The sequence below is a fragment of the Lucilia sericata genome, unplaced genomic scaffold (genome assembly GCF_015586225.1).
Source record: "Lucilia sericata isolate MDLA Ls3-8-SP2 unplaced genomic scaffold, ASM1558622v1 Contig000918F_arrow, whole genome shotgun sequence".
Lineage (NCBI taxonomy): Eukaryota > Metazoa > Arthropoda > Insecta > Diptera > Calliphoridae > Lucilia > Lucilia sericata.
In genome coordinates, this window is record NW_023994905.1 from 52,785 (window position 1) to 78,485 (window position 25,701).

The 25,701-nt window shown below is 34.6% G+C and overlaps 1 protein-coding gene across 1 annotated transcript in view; it reads right to left on the reverse strand.

The window, feature by feature from the left end:
* Positions 1–541: 541 nt before the first annotated feature.
* LOC119609043 (RNA-binding motif protein, X-linked 2) overlaps positions 542–25,701 on the reverse strand; it is a 48,341-nt gene continuing 23,181 nt past the window's right edge. The window contains exon 3 of the mRNA XM_037963719.1: positions 542–832. Coding sequence (XP_037819647.1) covers positions 662–832 — 171 coding nt within the window. The 3' untranslated portion in view covers positions 542–661. The remainder of the gene's footprint in view (positions 833–25,701) is intronic.

The window sequence follows — 25,701 nt, forward strand, 5'->3', positions numbered from 1 at the left end:
TATTAGAAATCTACTGGGTACCACGTAGTAATAGGGCCTTATTTTAACCCTACTGTACAATCATGGCGACTTATAAGTTTGTGGTTATATGTGAATAGTTATCTCAACGAAATGCATCAGTTCTTCACTGCGCTTAACCTGCAACTACCACCAGTTAAGCCGTCAGCAACACTCTTTACCACCTGGAGGAGCCATCCCAACTTTAACAACACACAGTTGTATACTCCACCGAGGCATATCAGAAAGGAACTTCGTATATACGAGGAGAACATACGCAGTTATGTGCATGAACCAATAGATCAGACCTCGTACATGGCAGCTTTAAACGATATTCATAGAGACGCATCAATTCCGCAGTCGCAGGATACCGCATAAATGTCGTACTTGGAGGTCGCCCACCACCCTTATCAGACACTTTCTTATCAAAAATTTGTTCCAAATAAGTTTAGATTTTTCAATCTTTGGGAAAAAATATTTTTTTTTTTTTTTGTAAAATTAAAATTAATTTGATTTTTTTCCAAAACGGACCTATTTTCTTTTATTTTTTTTTTTTTTGCTCCAGATCGGAAGACATCGTTTTTAAAAGTTATGTATTACTTATACAAAATATGTCATATTAATTACAATATTTATTTAACTTAAATAGTAAAAGTAATATTATTCAGTTAGAACTTGATTTTTTACCATTTGAAGTTTTTATATTATTCAATAAATGAGGTTTAGGGGCACATCCTTCCATATAAAGTTGTAACGTCTCGGCATCCATTTTATTATTTTCTTTAGGTGGTTTGTAATCGGCAACATGATCCACTCGAAGAGTTCGTCCCAAAACCTTTAAATTACAAAAAAAAAAAATAATAATAATATACATAGGACCAGAAGCAAAAAAATGAGCAATCTGGGGAATTTTACATAGTTACATGAAAATTGGCACATAGCTTCTCTTCATAATAATTAGTAAGGGATTAAAAGTCACCGAAAATATCGTGTGCGTTAAGCGAGATATTAGAGGTGAAAGGTTACAAAAATCTGTTTTTTGGTGAATATCTTGCTTAATATGCGTCGTACGCATTTTAATATAATTATAGCGTACGTGTGATGTATGTTGGTTTTACTACTTTGCGTATTTTGTTGGTTTTTTATGTTTTGTTTCTTTTGGCGTAAGTTGTTGTTGTCGAGTTGGAAAAAATTTTAATTTTATTAAATTAACCTTATTTTAAACACATTATGGTAAAGGGTATATGATCAAATATCAAAGTATATACATAAGACTTCCAGCCTAAAATTGCAAAATTGTAAAACTCTAGGTCTTCATTTCTAAATGTAATCGGTTTTGGAAGTTTACAAATTTAAAAAAAAACGTGTGTCAATAAATAATTTTTTCACCTTCTTCTTATTTTTTGGTCCATAGCTTTGAACTTTTGGACAATATTTCTTATTGTACTGACTATAGACACTTAGGTAGGTAGGTAGGTTGATAGGATTATGTATACTACATCAAATCCGAAGAAATACACCTAAAAAAAGGAACTGAATGAATTATTTTTCAGTGATTCATAAACTCAGTTTCCTGAACATAATTCCTAAGAATCTTCCAATCAGTGTTAGTCAGGAATGTTATTTCCGGAATAACATCACTTCCAAGATACTTGGATCTAACTTCGATGAATGCCTGGCAGTGGCAAATAAAGTGCTCCAGAGTTTCACTGTCCTCCACATGCTTTACATTCGTCTGAATCCGCTCGTCCAATTTTGTGCTGGGTGTCCACTCAGAATACGTAACATTATACTAACTTCAGACTTGCTCATTTTGAGGAGATTTTTCGTCATGCTCTCATCAGGCTCACCCCATAGGATCTTCGTGATTCTACCCACTGTTTCATTATTCCAAGAGGCCTTATGGGATTCTCTTACCCATATTTTTAGTTCAGCTTGTTGCGTCGAATGGTCAGGTTAACTGCCTCGAGCTCCCTTCCCTTTAAAGCTATTACATTCGCCCTTTCGTTACCGACTACTCCCGAGTGGGCTGGCACCCATATGATGTGAACCATACCTCTGGGAGAGTATTCAGTTAAAGCTTTCTTACAATCCAATACGATCGTAGATTTAGTTCTATCGCCTGTTACCGCCCTAATTGCCTTCTGGCTATCGGTAAATATATTAAGCGCTGTGGGCGCCATATTTATTCAAATCCAATTTACGCATTCCGTTATTGCTCGTACTTCTGCCTGGAAGCTTGGCAAATGGTGGTATATTTCTGTTTCTGGGTCTTCAATATAGAAACCCAGCCCCACTTTGTCCCCCAATTTAGAGCCATCCGTGTAACAACGGATTCCTACTGGTATTTGCTCTAATGTTCCGCTTGACCAAGACATTCTATCTGGGATCAGCGTTTCAAAGTTTCCGACATATTCTGTGTCTGGTATACGATCAGGCACGTCCGATGATTATGTATAAACTTCCAATGTGTCCAGTATACATTGATGACGTGTCCTATAACCGCTTTTGGCCAGTTCGCCTAAAGTAAAGAGCCGTTCGGCTGTAAGTGCCGCCTCATGTTTCAATGGGTGGAATATCTAGCAACGTTTCCAGAGCCTTGGTTGAAGTAGTAAACATGGCACTACTTATACCCAAGCAGCATGTACGCTGAACTCCCTGTAGTAGTTTGATATTGCACTTTTTGTCTAAAGCAGTCCACCAGATTATTGAAGCATAAGCTAGGATTGGTCTAATTACACTTTTATAAAGCCAATTTGTCATATTAGGACTAAGACCCCATTTCATGCCTATAGTTCTCCTACATATCGCCCAGCACCGGTGTGCCTTGTTGATCCTATCCTATATGTGGTGTCTCCATTTTAATTTCCGGTCGAGGATTACACCTAAGTACTTAACTTTGTCTGTCACTGGTATCTTCTTGCCCAGGAAGCAAGGTTCAGTATACGTAGAAATTTTTGTCTTTCTTGTAAAACGGCAGATTTCCGTTTATGCCGGGTTAAAATTGAGGCCTCTTGGTTGAGCCCAACTCAAGGCCGTATTCAGAGCCTCCTCAGTGGGTATATGTGAATTTAAAGCATGCAGTGAATATCTGAGACAGATGTACGGAAACCAGTCCCGCCTTCATCTGTAAGAGTGCCGGGAAAATGCCATCCGGCCCTGCAGCTTTATAGGGAGCGAAGGTCTTGATTGCCCCTTTAACCATATGTAATTACAATTTCCGTGTTAGCCTCCCCTTCCTCCAATTTTGGTTCATCTATGTTATTCGATATACCGGGTGGAAAATGAGAGTCCATTGTCTCCTCCATATCATCCAGCCGCCTGCCCGTATCATCGACCATAGATTCCGGTTGGACATGAGTTTTGGATAGGAATTTTTTATCTTCGATACGTCATTTACGCTGTCTACCTGTTCACAGAAAAGTTTCCAGGAGTCTCGTTTGGCTTTACGAAAAATTTTCTTATTTTCACCGATACGATACTCATCCCAGTATACTGCGGTCTTTTTACGCCGTGCCCGGTTAAATAATTTGCGAAGAGTCTTACCAAGGTTCCGGAACTCCCCGGTTACCCAGTGTTTCTCCTGGGCATATCTCCGCTCTCGCAGAGGGCAGCTGTCCACGAACCATTCAACCAAGGAACTAGTGAACATTTCTAGTTTGACGTCTATGTCTTCTTTATTTCGACATTGAAAAGTGTCCTGACATAAACGGTTCTTTAGTTAGGAACCGAACATTGTCCAATTAGTTTTAGACTTATTCCGAAACTTTATCGGCTTTGGTGGCGGCCATAGTATTTTGAATCTTATGTACCGATGGTCAGAAAAGGAGTGCTCGTCCGAAACTCTCCAATCCTATATTTCGTTTATAAGCTCTTCTGAACATATAGTTATATCTAATACTTCTTCTCTGATTCTATTGACGAAGGTAGTTTTATTACCTAAGTTCGATGTGATCAAGTCTTTAGTATTAAGGAAATCCATAAGGGCTTGTCCCCTGCCATTGGCATGCTGTACACTTGACGCATTGTCCGCCACGGAGGCCAAGGTACCCACCTCCGCAGTAGTATTTTGCTCACGATTGCAGGATGATGACGACACGTGACTCGCGAGTGTATCAACACTTGCCGCCGGTACTGGGTTATTTAGGCCCTGCACCGTAACTTTCATCTTTTTATTTTCCATGTTTTTTTCCAGTTTTTTGGTCCGCGGGGAATATAATATTCCCAGGTGGTGGACAATGTGCCCTCCCTCAGCTTGAGTCAACTAAAACTAGTAGAGGACAGATGGTCCATCGCCACCCCCTATCCGCCACCCGGAGACCCGCTCGGTAGGAAAAACGGGAAAACTCCCCCGACACTTAGGAGACAAAGTCTTTATAAGCTTATCCGTGTGACATCGCTTTACGTACCAGAACTTGTTTGTTACCAGGTTTTTTTCAATTTTGATTTTTTTTTAAGTTTTTTTGACTGCACTCTGACGCCCCTTAATAAAATACTGAAATTGAGAAAACAGTGGTTAGCTGATGTAATTACACACAGTATGGTAATAATAGTAGATCGGTACAACAGCCACAAAAGTTAGAAAACTTTAACGTAATTTTTTATACCCTACACCACTCTAGTGGGGAGGGTATAGTGGGTTTGTGCTGATGTTTGTAACATACAAAAATATTCGTCACAAAAGTTAGAAAACTTTTACGTAATTTTTATACCCTACACCACTTTAGTGGGGAGGGTATAGTGGGTTTGTGCTGATGTTTGTAACATACAAAAATATTCGTCCTATACCCACCTTAAAGTATACCAATCGGCTTAGAATCGTTTTCTGAGTCTATTAAGCTATGTCTGCCTGTCCGTCTGCCTGGCTGGTGGGTGTCCATGTAAACCTTGTGCGCAAGGTACAGGTCGCAATTTTAAAGATAATTAGATGAAATTTGGCACACACTCTTTTTTTGGACGAAGCCTATTGAAAATGGTTAAAATCGGTCCATTATTTTACCTAGCCCCCATACAACAGAACCCCCCGAAAAGGGCTTCTGAGCTCATTATATTAAAAATACCTGTATATTGATAAAAAGCGGCACAACTAAGTTTTATTAGAGCCTTGATGACCTTGCCAAATTTCATAGAGATCGGGACTAATTTGACCCCAGCTCTCATACAAAGTCCCCTTCAGAAAATTACTTGAATGTCCAAAATTAACTTATAAACACAAATATCGCGATGAAATTCAGCACAATAAAACATTATGTAAATATAAATATATTCACAAATTTGCTAGGGGCAAATTTGGTCCATATTTGCCCCCATATAAAGCCTCTTTCAGAAAATTAGTTTTTCATCCATAAATTGCTTAAATGTATCGGAACTTATTATGAAAAATAAATCACATTTAATATTCATAACTAGTGTAGGGTATCATATGGTCGGTCACGCCCGACTATACTTTCTTACTTCTTTAAAATTGGTCCATATTTGCCCCCATATAAAGCCTCTTTCAGAAAATTAGTTTTTCATCCATAAATTGCTTAAATGTATCGAAACAAGGTAATAGAAGATAAATGCTTATTATGAAAAATAAATCACATTTAATATTCATAACTGGTGTAGGGTATCATATGGTCGGTCACGCCCGACTATACTTTCTTACTTGTTTAAAATATCAGTTTTTGGAGCGGCACATTCGCACTTATTAAAGGAAATAATTTGAATTATTGGGTAAATTGAGTTTTTTTTATTTTGAAATATAAAATTGGAGGAACCTGCAAAAATATTCGAATGCGAAAATTTTATAAATTTTTTAAAAATGTTGCAAAATTTAATTTTTTTATTTTTGTGGTTTTATATATCACAAAAGCGACTTATACAAACATTTAATAGACAGATAAATAGAAGATAATGATAAAAACGTCCCTTTTATCTAAACACATTTTGCCAAGGTACATCATGGATGATGCTCTAAATCCGTCAAAATTGTCACCATTTGAAAGTATAATAATTTAATGTAAAACTGAGGCGCATCAAAAAATAAAATAATTGTAGGTTTTGTGAGCAAAATAAAATGTACCTAGCTTCAAAAAACCATCACTCTATAAATATTTAGTTCCTTTAAATTAGTTTTTTATACCCACCATCAAAAAAGATGGGGGTATATTGTTTTTGTCATTCCGTTAGCAACACATCGACATATTCATCTAAGACCCATAAAAGTATATATATTCTGGATCCTTATTAAATTCTAAGACGATCTAGCCTTGTCCGTTCGTCTGTCTGTTGAAAACACGATAGAGTCCAGTTTGTTTGGTATTGAAAATGGTAATGAAATTCGACATAAAGATGTCCTATTGGCCCCTTAATATTTTTGTAAAATTTTATAAGGATCGGTCCGTAATTGGCCCTACCCCCCCATATAAGGTCCCCTTCAGAAAATGACTTTAACGCTCATAACTGTCTAAAAGAAGCATCTATAGCGATGAAATTCGACATGAACATATTCTATAAAAACCTAAATCGCTTTGTAAAATTTTATAAGGATCGGTCCATAATTGACCCTACCCCACATATAAGGTCCCTTTCAAAAAATTACTTTAACGCTCATAACTGCCTTAAAAAAGCATCTATAGCGATGAAATTCGACAAGGTCATATTTTATAGGAACCTTAATATCATTGTAAAATTTTATAAAGATCGGTCCATAATTGACCGATCTGATAAGGTCCCCTTCAGAAAATGACTTTAACGCTCGTAACTGACTAACAGAAGCAGCTATAGCGATGAAATTCGACATAAACATATTTTATAGGAACCTTAATATTTTTGTAAAATTTTATAATGATCGGTCCATAATTGACTCTACCCCCCATATAGGTAGGTAGGTAGGTAGGTAGGTTGATAGGAGGATGTATACTACATCAAATCCGAAGAAATACACCTAGGCCACTATCGGGCCTGTTGTGCGCTCCAATTCAAGAAAAAAAAAAAAAAAAAAAAAAAAATTGTTCACTGAATGTATTATTTTTCCATGTTCAGAAACTCAGTTTCCTGGACGTAATTCCTAAGAATCTTCCAATCGGTGTTGGTTAAGAATGTTATTTCTGGAATAACATCACTTCCAAGATACTTGGATCTAACTTCGACGAATGCCTGACAATGGCAAAGAAAGTGCTCCAGAGTTTCACTGTCCTCTCCACATGCTCTACATTCGTCTGAATTCGCACGTCCAATTTTGTATAGATGTGCTCGTAATCCTGTGTGTCCACTGAGAATACGTACCATCATACTAACCTCAGACTTGCTCATTTTGAGAAGATTTCTCGTCTTGCTCTCATCAGGGTCACCCCATAGAATCTTTGTGGTTCTACCCACCGTTTCATTATTCCAAGAGGCCTTATGGGATTCTCTCATCCATATTTTTAATTCAGCTTTTGTTGCGTCGAATGGTTTTGCGTTTGTCAGGTTAACTACATCGAGCTCCCTTCCCTTTAAAGCTATTACATTCGCCCTTTCGTTGCCGGCTACTCCCGAGTGGCCTGGTACCCATATGATGTGAACCTTACCTCTGGGAGAGTATTCAGTTAAAGCTTTCTTACAATCCAATACGGTCATAGATTTAATTCTATCACCTGATATCGCACAAATTGCCTTCTGGCTGTCGGTAAATATATTAAGCCCTGTGGGCGCCATATTTATTCTAATCCAATTTACACATTCCGTTATTGCTCGTACTTCTGCCTGGAAGCTTGTGTTATGATTAGGTAAACGGTGGTATATTTCTGTTTCTGGGTCTTCAATATAGAACCCCAGACCCACTTTGTCCCCTAATTTAGAGCCATCCGTGTAGCAACGGATTCCTACTGGTATTTGCTCTAATGTTCCGCTTGACCAAGACATTCTATCTGGGATTAGCGTTTCAAAGTTTCCGACATATTCAGTGTCTGGTATGCGATCAGGCACGTCCGATGAATGTGTATAACCTTCCAATGTGTCCAGTATACATTAATGACGTGTCCTATAACCGTTTTTGGCCAGTTCGCCTAAAGTAAAGAGCCGTTCGGCTGTAAGCGCCGCCTCATATCTTATATATGTTTCAATGGGTGGAATATCTAGCAACGTTTCCAGAGCCTTGGTTGAAGTAGTACACATGGCACCACTTATACCCAAGCAGCATGTACGCTGAACTCCCTGTAGTAGTTTGATATTACACTTTTTGTCCAAAGCAGTCCACCAGATTATTGAAGCATAAGCTAGAATTGGTCTAATTACACTTTTATAAAGCCAATTTGTCATAGTAGGACTAAGACCCCATTTCATGCCTATGGTTCTCCTACATATCGCCCAGCACCGATGTGCCTTGTTGATCCTATCCTCTATGTGGTGTCTCCATTTTAATTTCCGGTCAAGTATTACACCTAAGTACTTAACTTTGTCTGTCACCGGTATCTTCTTGCCCAAGAAGCAAGGTTCAGTATATGTAGAAATTTTTGTCTTTCTTGTGAAAAGACAGATTTCCGTCTTCGCCGGGTTAACATTGAGGCCTCTCGGTTGAGCCCAGCTCAAGGCCGTATTCAGAGCCTCCTCAGCTCTTCTACACAAGTAATTTGGATCCTTTCCCTTTAAAAGTATTACGACATCGTCTGCATAGCAGACAGGTCTAAGTCCTTTCTCGGTTAGGGTCCTTAGGAGGCTATTAATCGTGGTGACCCAGAGTAAAGGTGACAAAATGCCACCCTGTGGTATACCGCGAAATACCTTTTTCCTGATAGTTATATCGTACATCTCGCAGCTTATCCATCTGTTCCTTAGCATGTAGTTGATCCAGTTACGGAGCACCCGGTCAACATAAAACTGGTCTAGGGATTGGATAAGGGTATCAGTGTGCACGTTATTGAAAGCGCCTTCGATGTCAATGCATACTGCCAGTGTATACAGTTTGCTATCGAAAGATTCACTTATGTAGTGGACAACTTCATTTAAAGCGGTTTCCACCGATCGTCCCTTTACATAAGCATGCTGCTTATATTTAAGGTCATTGTATGGTATGCTGCTTTTAACCATGCTATCGACTATCCGTTCCAAGGTTTTAAGTAGGAAGGACGTAAGACTTATCGGTCGATAGGACTTAGGTGTCGCATAGCTAGGTTTCCCTGGTTTGGGTATAAATATTACCCTTGCATCCTGCCATTTAACTGGGGTATATGCCAATTTTAAGCATGCAGTGAATATCTGTGACAGATGTACGGAAACTAGTCCCGCCTCCATCTGCAAAAGTGCCGGGAAAATTCCATCCGGCCCTGCAGCTTTATAGGGAGCAAAGCTCTTGATTGCCCCTTTAACCATGTCAGTTGTAATAACTATTTCCGTGTTACCCTCCCCTCCCTCCAATATCGGTTCATCTATGTTATTCGATATACCGGGTGGGAAATGAGAATCCATTAGGAGTTTCATTGTCTCCTCCATATCCTCAAGCCTCCTGCCCGTGTCATCGATCATAGATTCCGGTTGGACATGAGTTTTGGATAGGAATTTTTTTATCTTCGATACCTCATTTACGCTATCTACCTGTTCACAGAAAAGTTTCCAGGAGTCTCGTTTGGCTCTTCGAACGATTTTCTTATATTCACCAAGTTTATTACGATACTCATCCCAGTATACTGCGGTCTTTTTACGCCGTGCCCGGTTAAATAGTTTGCGAAGAGTCTTCCCAAGGTTCCGGATCTCCCCAGTTACCCAGGGTTTTTCCTGGGCAGATCTCCGCTCTCGCAGAGGGCAGCTGTCCTCGAACGATTCAACCAGGGCACTTGTGAACGTTTCCACTTTGGCATCTATATCCTCTTTATTTCGACATTGAAAAGTGTCCTGACCTAAACGGTTCTTTAGTAAGGCCCCGAACATTGTCCAATTAGTTTTAGACTTATTCCGAAACTTTATCGGCTTTGGTGGTGGCCTTAGTATTTTGAATCTTATGTACCGATGATCAGAAAAGGAGTGCTCGTCCGAAACTCTCCAATCCTGAATTTCGTTTATAAGCTCTTCTGAACATATAGTTATATCTAATACTTCTTCTCTGATTCTATTGACGAAGGTAGCTTTATTACCTAAGTTCAATGTTATCAAGTCTTTAGTATTAAAGAAATCCATGAGGGCTTGTCCCCTGCGATTGGTGTTTGTACTACCCCAAGCTACATGATGCGAGTTGGCATCACAACCTATTACAATTTTCTTATTTTTCCTTTGTGCCTCTTCAACCAGTTTCATCAGATCCAACGTTGGTGGTAGGGTCGGAGAATCGAAAGGCAGGTAAATAGATGCAAGGTATATGTTGCTTCGACCTTGCTTCAGCACCGTTGCATCCGATGTTGATAATCCTGTTGAGAGGAGAAAACATAAGTTCTTGTGACATAAGATACATGTTCTCGGGCGAGATCCTGTATCAGCGTAGAAAAGTTGGAAATTTACGTGATTTAATCCAGAAACCTTGTTGCGAATCGTCCAAGGTTCCTGGATTAAAGCTATATGTATTTTACCTGTGTTGATTTTAGCCATCAGAGCGTTAGTAGCTGTCTCGCTCCGATGGAGGTTTATTTGGATAACCTCAATCATGGTCATCCATTAAACTGTCTTCCAGCGAGTTGGTGGTCACCTCCTCGCTCTTTGGATTTGACTCCTCCGGATAGCCTGAAGTGGCTATTAATGCAGTGAGTACTGTTGATGGCACTGCGGTGTCCTTATCAGGCATAGGAATAGCAGTATTTTTAATAGACACATTCCCCCCATATAAGGTACCCTTCAGAAAAAGACTTTAACGCTCATAACTGTCTAAAAGAAGCACCTATAGCGATGAAATTCGACATGAACATATTTTATAGAAATATCATTGTAAAATTTTATAAGGATTGGTCCATAATTGACCCTATCCCCCATATTAGATCCCCTTCAGAAAATTACTTTAACGCTCATAACTGTCTAAAAGAAGCATCTATAGCGATGATATTCGACATGAACATATTTATTTAAAAATACAAGTACAGTGACAAAATTCGACAAACATTGCTCTACCAAATTATATTATTATACATATATGATGGTAAAATTATACATATGTAGATGTAATAAATGAGAAAATTGTTTTTATAATAACAAAAGCATCGATTCTTAAATATCAAAGTTTATTTATAAGGAAGCATTCCTTTTCGGGAATGATTTGATGGTGGGTATACAAGATTCGGCACATCCGAATATAACAGTCTTACTTGTTTTTAATTGCATTCCCTTATAAATTAAGCTCGTGGAATTCAGATATTAACTTTTTTTCTTAAATTTTACTAACCAACAAGTTAAAAAAAAAAAAAATACTGAAATGAAATTTTTTACTGTGTATTTTTAAAATTTTTGAATATAAATCTTATGATATGTATTTAATACGCTGAATTTGAATACTATTTTTAAGAATTTTTCTTTTAAATATTTAGGTGAAACCCGCCATAACTTTTGCGCCCCTCGATCAAAATCTTAGGCCCTGTTTATATTCACACAAAATATTTTGAATGCGCCATTAAAAACTTAAAAAAAAAATGTATAATTCCTCATATAAGATTCGGCAAAGGCGAATATAAAACTCTTACTTGTGTAAAATGATTTTTAGTGGGTTTGATGCTTATTATTTTCTCCTTTTATCCAAATAGGTGACAAAATTGTCGTAATTTTTTCAGAACATTTTAGATTATTTTGGCATTAATATGCCGGTAGGGAACTATTGTGCGGCCCGTGAACCACACTACACCTTAATGTAAAATTGCAAGTAACAAAACATAACACTCAATTATGGAATCTTTAAGAGCGGGTTTTTGAGTTGAGGAATAAACGCCAATTAATAATCAGATTAATCTTTACTGCTGTTTATGAGTACTAGTTTAAATTTTGCAGTATTGCTATATGCCATACAACAAAACAATGAATTGAAAAATTTAATAAAAAAACTACTAAAACCTAAATATTTGATGCTCTAAATAATTTTATTATTTATACTATTCAAGAAATAAAGTATTATAATTTTTATTTTCATACAAAAATTATTTAAATTATTGCATCAGCTGTTCACACTTTGTCATTTTTAGCCTAAACCGAGTATTTAAAACCATTTACGAGGACTTATTGGTCTGTCTATGTAAGTTTCGCTAAAAAGTCTAAAATTCTGCATAATATAGTGAATTTTCAATACTTTCAATTGATATTTGTAGTTTTGAGGCTATATCAAAATCAGGAATGTGAAGAAAATTAAATGCTTTTTTAGAGTTTTTTTTTTTTCATTATAACAGGTTTATATGATATTTTTTGTGGCTACACGAATATAATTCGTTCAGTTTAAAAATAATAAAAATTTTGAACTTTTTTGCACTTAAAAAAAATAAGGATTTTAAAGGTGAAAGTAGTTTTTAGTATTTTAATGTTATATACCACAGCAAAATATATTCAGGAACAAAAAGAAAAGTTTGCGCAAGTTTTTGAAAATTTCGCTTTTTAAAAAAATTAAAAAAATGTTACCCCTTTTCTACCAAAAAATGAATAACATTATTGCAACGAAAAATAGCAAGAATTAAAAAATTGTTATTTATCGCAATAAAATATCGAATCTTTATTTTCAGAAATAAGAAAAAAAGTTTGCGCAAAATTGCGCGATTATTTTTCGCGATTTTTTGAAAATTTCGCTTCTTGAAAAATTTAAGAATTCTACACCTTTTATACCAAAAATTAAATAAGATTATTGCAACGAAAAGTAGCAAAAACTCAAAAAATTTTATATACCGCAATAAAATATAGAATTTCGTTTTTCAGAAACAATAAAAAAAGTTTGGGCAAATTTGCGCAATTATTTTTGACTAAACTACTACATAAGATATTTTTTGTCCACAACTGTAGTTATAAATATGCAATAATCAAAATAACTCATTTGTCTTTATGTCATAATTTTAATATAATAATTCGAACATTAATATTTAAAGAACTTATTTGCTCAGTAAGTTGTAATTCGAAGAAACTAAGGACCTAAAATAACTGTTATCAAAATTTTAGAAATCGAAAAAAATTTGCCCTTTTTTAAGAAATATAATTAAAAGTTACCGGTAACTGTTATAGGCAACATAAAAAATAAACGTTGTTCGTAACTGTTATTTTTATCAGAGATGGGGGTAGTGCACTATTTTTTTAATTAGTTAGTTAGTTTGAAAGGAGGATGTATATACATCAAATCCGAAGAAATACACCTAGGCCTCTATCGGGCCTGTTGTGCGCTGCTTAACCAGTGCCTCAGGTGGGAATCGAACCCACCACCTCCGGTCTACCAGACTAGAACACTAACCACTAACCTACCGGAGGCCATATATTCACTAGCACTAAATATTATTTCAAAAAAAATATTTTTCACTAATTTTCAGCAGCTTACTGATAGTGAAGCTTATATTTTTAGCACTAATATTTTTTAGTGATAATTTTATTTTTTTAACTATAACTCAATTGAGTGGTAGTGTAGAAAAAAGCACTACACTCAAATAGTTAAAAATTTGAACAGTAACTAACAAAAGGCTGCAATAATTTTCTTTGCACTAATTTTTTTTAAATGAAAATTAAAGAATTTGTAGGTGATTAAATTTTTGATACATCTATTAAAATATAAAATACAGATTTAGATAGCCAGTTGCAAAAATGATGTGGTTACTGGATATTTTTTAAGCAATAGCTTCGAAATGTTGTAAATAATGAAAGCTTTATTCATTAATAATATTCGTCCAATGAGTTTTTGGTTGACTTGAACCATTTCTAGACTGACCTATTAACTTAAACTTTCAATTGAGTGAAACATTTCTCCGTATAAAAAAATAGTGCAGGAATATTTTTTGAACTAATAATTTAGTGTAGAAAAAATTATTTCACTAGGCTGTAAAAACAAATATTTTAACTATTTTTAAAATATTTTTAGTTAAAAAATTTAAATATCAATATCACTATTGTTGAATGAGGCTTATATTTTTCAATTCATCACTAAACTTAAACAAAAGTAGTGAATAATTTTGAACTACCACTAATTATTAGTGATAGTTAAAAATTAGTGCACTACCCCCATCTCTGGTTTTTATACCCTCCACCACCATCAGTGGTGATAGAGGGTATATATAACTTTGTCATTCCGTGTGTAACACCAAGAAATATTCATCTGAGACCCAACAAAATATATATATTCTTGGACCTTATGAAATTCTGAGTCGATTTAGCTATGTCCGTCTGTCTGTCTGTATAAAACATTCTCACGTTAACACAAAGCAACAAAAATTAACGAAATTCACCCAAAATATTTATTATTGTCCTAGGCAGTTTGGTATTGAAAATGAGCAAAATCGGTTCACACCGGGAAAAGTTATGAATCAAAATTTGAAACAACCTCGAAAAAATAAGCATTTTTTACACATTCTGATGTAATTTTCTCGAAAACTATGAAAGATAATTCCATGAAAATCAGCATACATTCGTTTCTATACAAGAGCTTTACTCCTGCTGAAAATTGCCAGAATCCACAATTTCATATACCTCCCATACAAAAGTACATATTCTCGGAAAATGGGTTTTTTGTTAATAACTTCCGTCACAATGTCGAAATCTTTACAAAATTTTATTAATTACAATGTTATGTCAATAGAATTCATTCAGAGAAAAAATTTTCTGGATCGGTCCATAATTGGACATAGCTCCCATACAAGGTCCCCTCCCGAAAATAACTTAAACGCAAATAATTCATTTCTAAATCAAGTTATCTATATAAAATTTGGTATAAGTATTGCCCTCACATACAGAAGTATTACTGTAAAATTTTTTTTTCCATCGGTCCATAATTGGTCATAGCTCCCATACAAGGTCCCCTCCCGAAAATCACTTAAACGCGCATAACTCATTACTAACATAAGACATCCATATAAAATTTGGCACAAGTATTACTGATGTGCACAGAAATATTACTGTGAAATTTTTTTCCGATCGGTCCATAATTGGTCATAGCTCCCATACAAGGTCCCTTCCAGAAAATCACTTAAACTCGCATAACTCATTACTAAATTAAGATATCCATATAAAATTTGGTACAAGTATTGCTCATATGCACAGAAATATTACTGTAAAATTTTTATACCCTTCACCTTCGTGAGAAGGGTATATATAAGTTTGTCATTCCGTTTGTAATTTCTATAATATAATTTTCCGACCCTATAAAGTATATATATTCTGGATCCTTATAGATAGCGGAGTCGATTAAGCCATGTCCGTCTGTCTGTCCGTCTGTCTGTTGAAATCAGTTTTTAGAGGACCCCAGATATCGGCGAGATCCGAATCTTCAATAATTCTGTTAGACATGCTTTCGAGAAGATCGCTATTTAAAATCAGCAAAATCGGTCCATAAATGACGGAGATATAAGCAAAAATCCGAGACAACCTCTGAAAATTTCATAAAAAAAGACAATTTTTTTCATGCTTTGATTAATAAGCAACAACAACAACACTGCTTATTCATTGAGTATTTCGTTTCACGTTGTGTATTTTGTTTTTTTTCGAGTATATCGTTTCGTATGTTTGGATGGCAGTGTGTTTCATTGCCTTGTGTATATTGTTTTTGTTTCTTGTTGTATTCAGTTTTGTATGTTTGGATGGCTGTGTGTTTCATTGCCTTGTGTATATTGTTTTTGTTTGTTGGTGTACAGTTTCGTATGTTTGATGTCTGTTGGTTTCATTGCGTTGTGTATTTTGTTTTTGTTTTTTTGTGTATTTCGTTTCGTATGTTTGGATGTCTGTTGGTTTTACTGCCTTGTATATTTTGTTTTTTGAGTGTTTATTTCGTTTAGCGTTGTTGTTGTTCATTTTGTTTTGCTATTGCTATAATAATGATATAATCGGGAAAATTAAATAGGTACATAAATTTAAATTTTATAAAATATATATTTTTTAAATACACTATGGTGAAGGGTATATAAGATTCAGCACAGCCGAATATAGCACTCTTACTTGTTTTCCTATCGGTCCATCCTTGGTCATAGCTCCCATGCAAGGTTCCCTCCCGAAAATCACACAAACGCACATAACTCATTACAAAATATTGATATCCATACATTTAGCACAAATATTGTTCTTATATACATAAATTACATAAAATTGTTTTACGATCGGTCCATACTTGGTCATAGCTCTCATACTAGGCACCCTCCAGAAAATTACTTAAACGTACAATATTCATAACCAAATAATGATATAAATGCAGAATTTTGAAATTTTGTTTTTATATACCTACACAATTAGTCATAGCTCCCATACAAAGTCCTCTTTCGAAAATCTCTTAAATGCACATTACTCATTACCAAATAAAGCTATTGATACAAAAATTCTATTTCAAGATTTTTGCACGATCGGTTCATAACACACATTACTTAATACTAAATTACGATATAGATACAAAATTTTACTGAAATATAGCTTTCATGTCCAGAAGTTTTGCTTAAAGAATTTTTTACGATCGGTCTATAATTGGTCAAATCTCCCATACTAGGTCCTGCCCCTAAAACCGTATTTAACTAGTTGCATTATCAATTTCTGTAGAACAAAATTATATATATGTATTTTGAAAATCCTTAAATCTTTCACACACATGCATACATGCAAATTAATAAAAAATCGCCAAGCGTTGGTAATGTTCAATAAATCTTGGAATTGTAATAGATTTGAGCTGTTTGAATCTAGGGATTTTTCGATTTAAGATATGAGAAAACTTATTTCTACAAATATTTGATCAATTAGAAAAGTGTTAATATAAAAGTAGCTGGTGGAGGGTATTTAAGATTCGGCTCAGCCGAATATAGCACTCTAACTTGTTTAATTTATATTTTTTCCATTGTTTTGAAATACTTATATTTAAAAAATAATTTTTTCCAATAAAAATTATCTAGCAACAAATTTGTTATTTAACTATTTGAATTGATATAAAAAGAATGGTCAATAATGGACTTTCATCGATATACTCGTTCTTTTTTAACATTTATGACCGTTAAAGCTATTTTTCCGGGGTCCACTTGAATGGGGACTATCCGAAAACATGAACCGATATTGTCCATTTTCAATACCAAACAAACCTATATATATAATATATATACTTTTGTGGGTCTATGACCAATATTTCGATGTTTTACAAACGGAATTACAAAAACAATATACTCCCCATCTTTTTTAATGATGGGTATAAAAATATTCAAAAACAAAAAAGTTATAATATTTCAAAGTTAGGGAACATCCAGCAGGTAAAAATTGATTTTAATTTTCTGTAATAAATACCACTTTTGGAGTACCGTTATTCTGTTTTGGGTGACATTTCTTCACTTTTAAATACATTTGTTTACTATTTTATGAATTGTATCTGATATTGAATTCAAAATATGAAAACAAAATCAAAAAAAATTGACTTTAGTCCCCCTAAATTGGCAAATTCCGACACTGTGCAGTGGCAAGATTTTTGGATGTATGGAAATCTTCTTGTACATCGCGCGAGGTACTTGGAAAATTTGGAAACTTAATTGAAGGCCGTTGGGCTGGGTATAAGCTGATCTACACTGACAATTATGTAGGTTCGGGCATATGGTTCCCAGATCTTGGAATTGAGGCTCATTTTCCGTTGAACGTTGAATCTTCAGGTTTTACGGCTGAGGCACTTGCCATACTTGAGGCTTTGAAAATAGTTCTACTACAGGATTACAACAGGGTCCTTATTATCACGGATAGTAAATCAGTACTTCAAGCTCTAGCTGGTCATCCCAAGAGCGGAACTCACCCTTACATTTTCCAGATTCGTAAAGAATTATTGAACTACAGAACTAATTTTATACTCGTTCACTTCCTGTGGGTACCATGACATATGGTACTGGCGGGAAACGAAATAGCGGATGCCATTGCATGTGATCATGACCAGGGGGTGGAATCTGAATCGATCCCAATAATGGGCATGTAGATAAATTCCTCCGCTAGGGCCAGATATATCGCTTCATGGCAGGATCGTTGGGATAATTCGGAATTCGGGAGACATTTGTAAGGGCTCTTGTAACACGTTGATATAGCCTCATAGTTTAGTGGGAAATTTTTGGGCAGATCATTAATTGTGTTTGTACATCGACTCAAGATCATACAAGACGCAAAGATCACATCTTTAGAATTAGTATCAGGGACAACGACTTATGTTCCTGTCGGGAATACCAAACAACTGAACATCTTTTTTTTTCACTGTACGAGTTTAGACCTTAGGCTCAGGTCAGAATTGATATCTAAGCTAAATAGACTTAATGTAAGTACATTAAGCTTGTCTTACATCTTAAAACTTAACAATTCCGAAATATACCGGACAGTATTTGAATATTCTAGGAAGAATGAATTGGAAATTTAGACAAGGTTGACAACCGTTTCGAAACGGTGATAAGGTAGCGGTATTGGTATTTTAGCGTTATCGGAATTTAACTTACATTATTTCGGTATCGGTATTATAGCGGTAACAGTAGTTGCGCTGAAAAGGCATTTTAGCCGTAACGGTAGCTTAGCGATAACGGTTTCCAACCTGAATTTAGATAATCTGAGGCTCAAATCAATAATATTTTTCCTTTCTTCTTACTCCATCTATCCTTTTATAATGCTTAATTCTTATTATTTATGAAAACGGAAAGTTCTTTGTTTTTCTCAGATTTTATTCAAACTTTTTGACTTAATTTACATTCATGATATATATTTTACTTACTTAGAAGAAAAAATAAAAAAGGGTCAAAGTTTTTCACATATCAATCAAACGTGCAGTAAATCACGTATTTTATAAATTTTTGTTTAATTTTTCTTCTGAGTAAGTAAAATATAGATGTAAATTAAGTCAAAAAGTTTGAATAAAATCGAAGAAAAAAAATAAATTTTGAAATATTAAAAACAGCTAAAGAGATTAAAAAAATCATTAAAAATACATTTATTTTGCAAAAGTTCATAATTCTTAAAAAACATACATAGTTGTCCATACCTGCATTAGCAGATTTTCATGTACAAAAGAATGAAACAAGCGACAACACAACCACCTTCAATGAACGCTCAAACGAGGATGAATGTGTTTTTAATATATGTGAGTATGTTGTTGTAAATTTAGTAACGATCGAAAAGCACGCTTGCATAGAAAATGCTTTGCTCTGGTTTACTAAATTAAATTTTCTATGTATCCCTTTATGGTCAGACTCTTATTTTTATGATATCCTTGACTCAAGGACATTTTTTGATATCATTATACTTACTTTAAAACCATAATATTTTAAATAAAGTATTGTAAAACTACAACACTACAACTACATTAATTACAGTCTAAAATTATTAGGTAGGTAGGTAGGTTGATAGGAGGATGTATATTACATCAAATCCGAAGAAATACACCTAGACCACTATCGGGCCTGTTGTGCGCTCCTTATCATGACAAAAAAAAAGGGCACTGAATGAATTATTTTTCAGTGTTCATAAACTCAGTTTCCTGAACGTAATTCCTAAGAATCTTCCAATCAGTGTTAGTCAGGAATGTTATTTCCGGAATAACATCACTTCCAAATAACATCATCTCCAAATGTTCTACATTCGTCTGAATCCGCACGTCCAATTTTGCATAGATGTGCTCGTAATCCTGTGTGCCCATTCAGAATACGTACCATCATACTAACTTCAGAATTGCTCATTTTGAGGAGATTTTTCGTCTTGCTCTCATCAGGGTCACCCCATAGGATCTTCGTGGTTCTACCCACTGTTTCATTATTCCAAGAGGACTTATGGGATTCTCTCACCCATATTTTTAGTTCAACTTTTGTTGCGTCGAATGGTTTCGCGTTTATCAGGTTAACTACCTCGAGCTCCCTACCTTTTAAAGCTATTTCATTCGCCCTTTCGTTATCGACTACTCCCGAGTGGGCTGGTACCCATATTATGTGAACCTTACCTCTGGGAGAGTATTCAGTTAAAGCTTTCTTACAATCCAATAAGGTCTTAGATTTAGTTCTATCGCCTGATATCGCCCTAATTGCCTTCTGGCTATCGGTAAATATATTAAGCGCTGTGGGCGCCATATTTATTCTAATCCAATTTACGCATTCCGTTATTGCTCGTACTTCTGCCTGGAAGCTTGTGTTATGATTTGGTAAACGGTGGTATATTTCTGTTTCTGGGTCTTCAATATAGAACCCTAGCCCCACTTTGTCCCCCAATTTAGAGCCATCCGTATTACAACGGATTCCTACTGGTATTTGCTCTAATGTTCCGCTTGACCAAGACATTCTATCTGGGATCAGCGTTTCAAAGTTTCCGACATATTCTGTGTTTGGTATACGATCAGGCACGTCCGATGATTGTGTATAAGCTTCCAATGTGTCCAGTATACATTGATGACTTGTCCTATAACCGCTTTTGGCCAGATCGCCTAAAGTAAAGAGCCGTTCGGCTGTAAGCCTCATATCTTAAAAATATTTCAATGGGTGGAATATATAGCAACGTTTCCAGAGCCTTGGTTGAAGTAGTACACATGGCACTACTTATACCCAAGCAGCATATACGCTGAACTCCCTGTAGTAGTTTGATATTGCACTTTTCGTCTAAAGCAGTCCACCAGATTATTGAAGCATAAGCTAGAATTGGTCTAATTACACTTTTATAAAGCCAATTTGTCATAGTAGGACTAAGACCCCATTTCATGCCTATAGTTCTCCTACATATCGCCCAGCACCGATGTGCCTTGTTGATCCTATCCTCTATGTGGTGTCTCCATTTTAAAATCCGGTCGAGGATTACACCTAAGTACTTAACTTTGTCTGTCACTGGTATCTTGTTGCCCGGTCTTTTTACGCCGTGCCTTGTTAAATAGTTTGCGAAGAGATCTTCGCTCTCGCAGAGGGCAGCTGTCCTCGAACGATTCAACCAAGGCACTTGTGAGCATTTCTACTTTGACGACTATGTCTTCTTTATTTCGACATTGAAAAGTGTCCTGACATAAACGTTTCTTTAGTAAAGAACCGAACATTGTCCAATTAGTTTTAGACTTATTCCGAAACTTTATCGGCTTTGGTGGCGGCCGTAGTATTTTAAATCTTATGTACCGATGGTCAGAAAAGGAGTGCTCGTCCGAAACTCTCCAATCCTGAATTTCGTTTATAAGCTCTTCTGAACATACACTCCCGCTCACTTAAATAGGTTCACTATTTTGTTTACATTCAAATTAATTTTTTGCAAAAAATAATGGACTAATTAGTAATATTAAAATTTTAAATAATAACATGATGTCTTAGGTATCACTAGTGAGACAAAAATTAGCGCAATACTTAATAGCGGATTTTTAATAATTTTTTTCTAACATACTACGTTTTTTAGCTATATTTTTTTGGCTCACTTGATTAGGTTCAATCAGAATAAAATCAGTTTACTGCTGGCAGTGAGTAAAATCCATTCATATTCTATTGTCTATGAATATAGATATTTTTTTTAACAAATAGGTTGCGGTAAGCCATTAACTAAAGAATAAAATGGCAAAATTCAAGCGTTTTTGGAAGCTGTCCAAAATCACAGGAGTTTGCAAAAAAAAAAAATTGGCCAAATTCAGAATGTTATTAGCAATTTTATAAGAAAACTGTTTGAATATTAGGAAAACATAAATGGAACTGCATATAGAGTCAAAACAAAAGCGGATATAAGAGATTTCATAAAATTTGCCTCCAAGTCAAGTGATTCTGTAGCAAAAATTAGAGAAAAAGTGGGTGTTACAGCAAGCCTAGCTATAGTACACGAATAGTACACGAATTGTAAGAAGGGCCAAGGCTTTAGAAATATTAAAAAATTAATTAAAGCCACTCCAATTGCCACTCGTAAAGAGAAATCCTCTTCAGTTTGCACTTGAACACATGGTTATAAAAAGCTATATCAACATCTTGTTTTTTCGGATGAAAAAATTTTTAATTTAGAAGGTCCAGATCAATATAATCATTATTTTTATGATTTTTGAAAGGAAGAGCTCTACCTGAGTCGTTTACATAGCTGTTGAGGATGTGGGATGTAGTGGGGGGCAATTTCGTATTATGAAACATGTGAGCTTAAATTTCTTTCATCTAGTAAGAATTGTAATAATTATAATGCCATACTGGAAACTGCTTTTTTCACATTTTCGGATATCTTTGAACCATTGCCGTGGATATTTCAAAAATATAATGCCCCGATCCATACCGCCAGGCCTGTAAAAGGGTGGACTCGAAGCCAGAATGTAAAAATGTTGAAGTGGCCTCCATTATCTTCTCATCTATTTATTATTGAAAAGGTTTCGGATATTCTTTCTCGTAATGTGTATAGGTCGGGCAGACAGTATGACACAAAAGAAGCCTAAATTTAAGAAACTAAAAAGGCTTGGACCGAAATTTCCTTGCCATTACTTAAGAATCTTTATAATCCTTTATCACCTCGAATTTTCGGAGTTATATCAAGTAACGGCGGATATGTTCCTTAGTAAATCTTTTCTAAAACCTTGTAAAAATGTTTATAAAAATAAAAAAGTTTCATGAAAAATGCAATTTGTTGTTGTTTTTGTCAATTAAAGATGACGAACCTATTCAAATGAGTAAAAAAAATATTGTTCAAAAACGTAGTATTTTACAAAAAAAAAAAATATTAAATTATTATTATTAAGTATTGCACTAATTTTTGTCTCACTAGTGATACCTAAGACATCATGTTATTATTTAAAATTTTAATATAACCAATTAGTCCATTATTTTTTGCAAAAAATTAATTTGAATGTAAACAAAACAGTGAACCTATTTAAATGAGCGGGAGTGTGTAGTTATATCTAATACTTCTTCTCTGATTCTATTGACGAAGATAGCTTTATTACCTAAGTTCGACGTGATCAAGTCTTTAGTATTAAGGAAATTCATAAGGGCTTGTCCCCTGCGATTGGTGTTTGTACTACCCCAAGCTACATGGTGGGAGTTGGCATCACAACCTATTACAATTTTCTTATTTTTCCTTTGTGCCTCTTCAACCAGTTTCATCAGCTACGACGTTGGTGGTAGTGTCGGAGAATCGAAAGGCAGGTAAACAGATGCAAGGTATATGTTGCCACGACCTTGCTTCAGCACCGTTGCATCCGATGTGGATAATCCTGTTGAGAGGAGAAAACATAAGTTCTTGTGATATAAGATACATGTTCTCGGTCGAGACCCTAGAAATATGAACTTCGAACCTCCATAAAATCAAACCCGTAACGAATTTGTAAATTTTGGAGAACTTAAAATTTTTGTATGTATGAAAAGAATGTGTGTACCTAATTTCATCATGCTCAATATTTTTTGATATTACATATGGGAAATTCTCTTTTTAATTTAAATTTTGGGGTTCCAAAAAAATATGAAAATGTTGTAATAGCACATCAACGATATTTTGTGTGGACATTATCTTCCATTTTAGAAGTACAATTCTCGTGAATAATTTTTAGCAAAATCCGCAAAATTTATAGCGGTTTAAAGTTAACAGTTTAAAAAAATTCCCAAAATTACGTTTTTACCTGAAACTCGAAAATATAAGCGTGGATATAGCCCACAACGAAGGACCTAAAATACAAATTAATTTAACCCAAATATTTGAAATATTCGTGGATAAATTCGGTTTTTAAGAGTTTTTTCAACATCTTCCAAAAAATATTTTTTTATAAAACTAAGTACACATTTTTATGATGAATTAATACATTAATTTACAATCATTAACTAAAAAATTATGCATTTATGTTTGATAGATTAAAAATTATGAGGTTTTATTAAATTTAAAATGGTTGTATTTATTCGGACGGCTTATAGATTTTGCTATAGACCTCATTAATAGCAACCTAAAAGAATATAATTTTATTAATTTAATTAGCGAGAAGGGTGTGCTTCACTAGTTTTTCTTAAAAGAAAAATACTGCGTTTTCTGCACAAGAGATGCAAATATTTTTGTGGTTAGCCTATAACTGCTTGTTTATAATTATCTTCTGATTCCATTTCTGAATTTAAATGAGTAAATAATATAAAAACCGTTAAAATGAAAATCTATTTAAAGTTTGGAAATAAATTTCATACATATGACCGAACTTTTTTCAATGCATTTAATGCAAAATCGTACTAACGGCTTATCGATTTTGGTATAAGCATCATTGTCAGCTACCGATTAATGTTAAGTGTTACCAATTTTAATTAACGGTTTAGGTGTGCTTCGTTAAATTATCTTGTAACTCAAGAAACACAGCGTTTTCGGCGAAAGAGAAATTTTGATGAAATTTCTATTGTAGTTAACATTTTAGAAGGATTAAGTGGCGCGTGGTAGACCGGCTCTAGTTTACCAGTGGATGAAAAAGACCACCGTAAAATAAGGCCGTCAAGGCAGGTGTCCACGTTAAGCACTCGACATTCGTGTAGTTAACATATCCCTTCTTATCTACAATAAACTGCTTTTTCCATTTCTAAATTTAAATGAATTATTAATCCAAAAAACCGTTAAAATGAAAACCAGTCCGGGTAATTTAAATTTTGTAAAGAAATTATATATTTACATGAATGTACTTTTTATACTTTTTTAATGCAGAAACGTACTTTTTTTCAAACGGCTTATCGATTTTCGTATAAGCATCGTTGCCAGCTACCGTTTGATGTATAATGTCCCAATTTAAATTAGCGGCTTAGGTGTGCTTCAACGATTTTTATTGTGAAAGAAACTCCGCGTATTCAGTCCACGAAATTTTTTTGATGCAAACCAATTGATTGATTACTGATAAAATTCAGAATTTAAAATTTGTTTATAATGCGAAAATTCGCAAAAGTAAAAAATGAAAAATTCGCATTTTTTTTTGTATTCGCTCTAACATCTTTGCATGCTAATATTTTATCGCGGCTTTATGATTTCAACGTGTAAAATTTAAAAGTATTTCGATCACGCGATATTTTGACTACATCTCCCAAAGTGATATCTTCTAGAGCACATTTTGGAGATATACATCAAACGACATTGTCTACACTTTCTCAAATATTATATCCAAAAAACTGCAAATTTTGTAAAATTGTATAAATTTTGTTTCAAAACTTTGCGACCACGTAATTCTTTACTTATAATTCGCACAACAATTTAATATAGACTATAGTCATTCGTCAAGTGTATACTGCCTTCATTAGCAAAATTGACTTCAATCAGTTTTTTTAGAAATGTTTATTTTTCCAACATGGAACTACTCTCGACCACAAAATTTTACGGACTTATTCTTTCAATTCTTGTGATTAAAAATTCGTCATCACTTAATTTTCAAAATATTAAACGAAAGAAATATTTAATGAATAAAGTTGATTTCTTAAAATCTAAAACAAAAAAGGAATTTCCCATATGAGAAAATTTTACTGAAAAAAGCTAAGTTTAAAATTTCTATAAATTAACAATACGAGCTAACGTTTTAAAACCCTTTGGGTCTATTAATTGTCTACTTTCATTTTCCGTTGGTCTTGTTTGGGAAAGATTCAAAGACCCAAAATTTGTTGCAAAGTGTCATAAGACTATGTGTCTGTGATATATTTAGACTTGATTACATATTTATTTATCAAACTTGTGATAGTTCTGTAGATACAGTGCTGT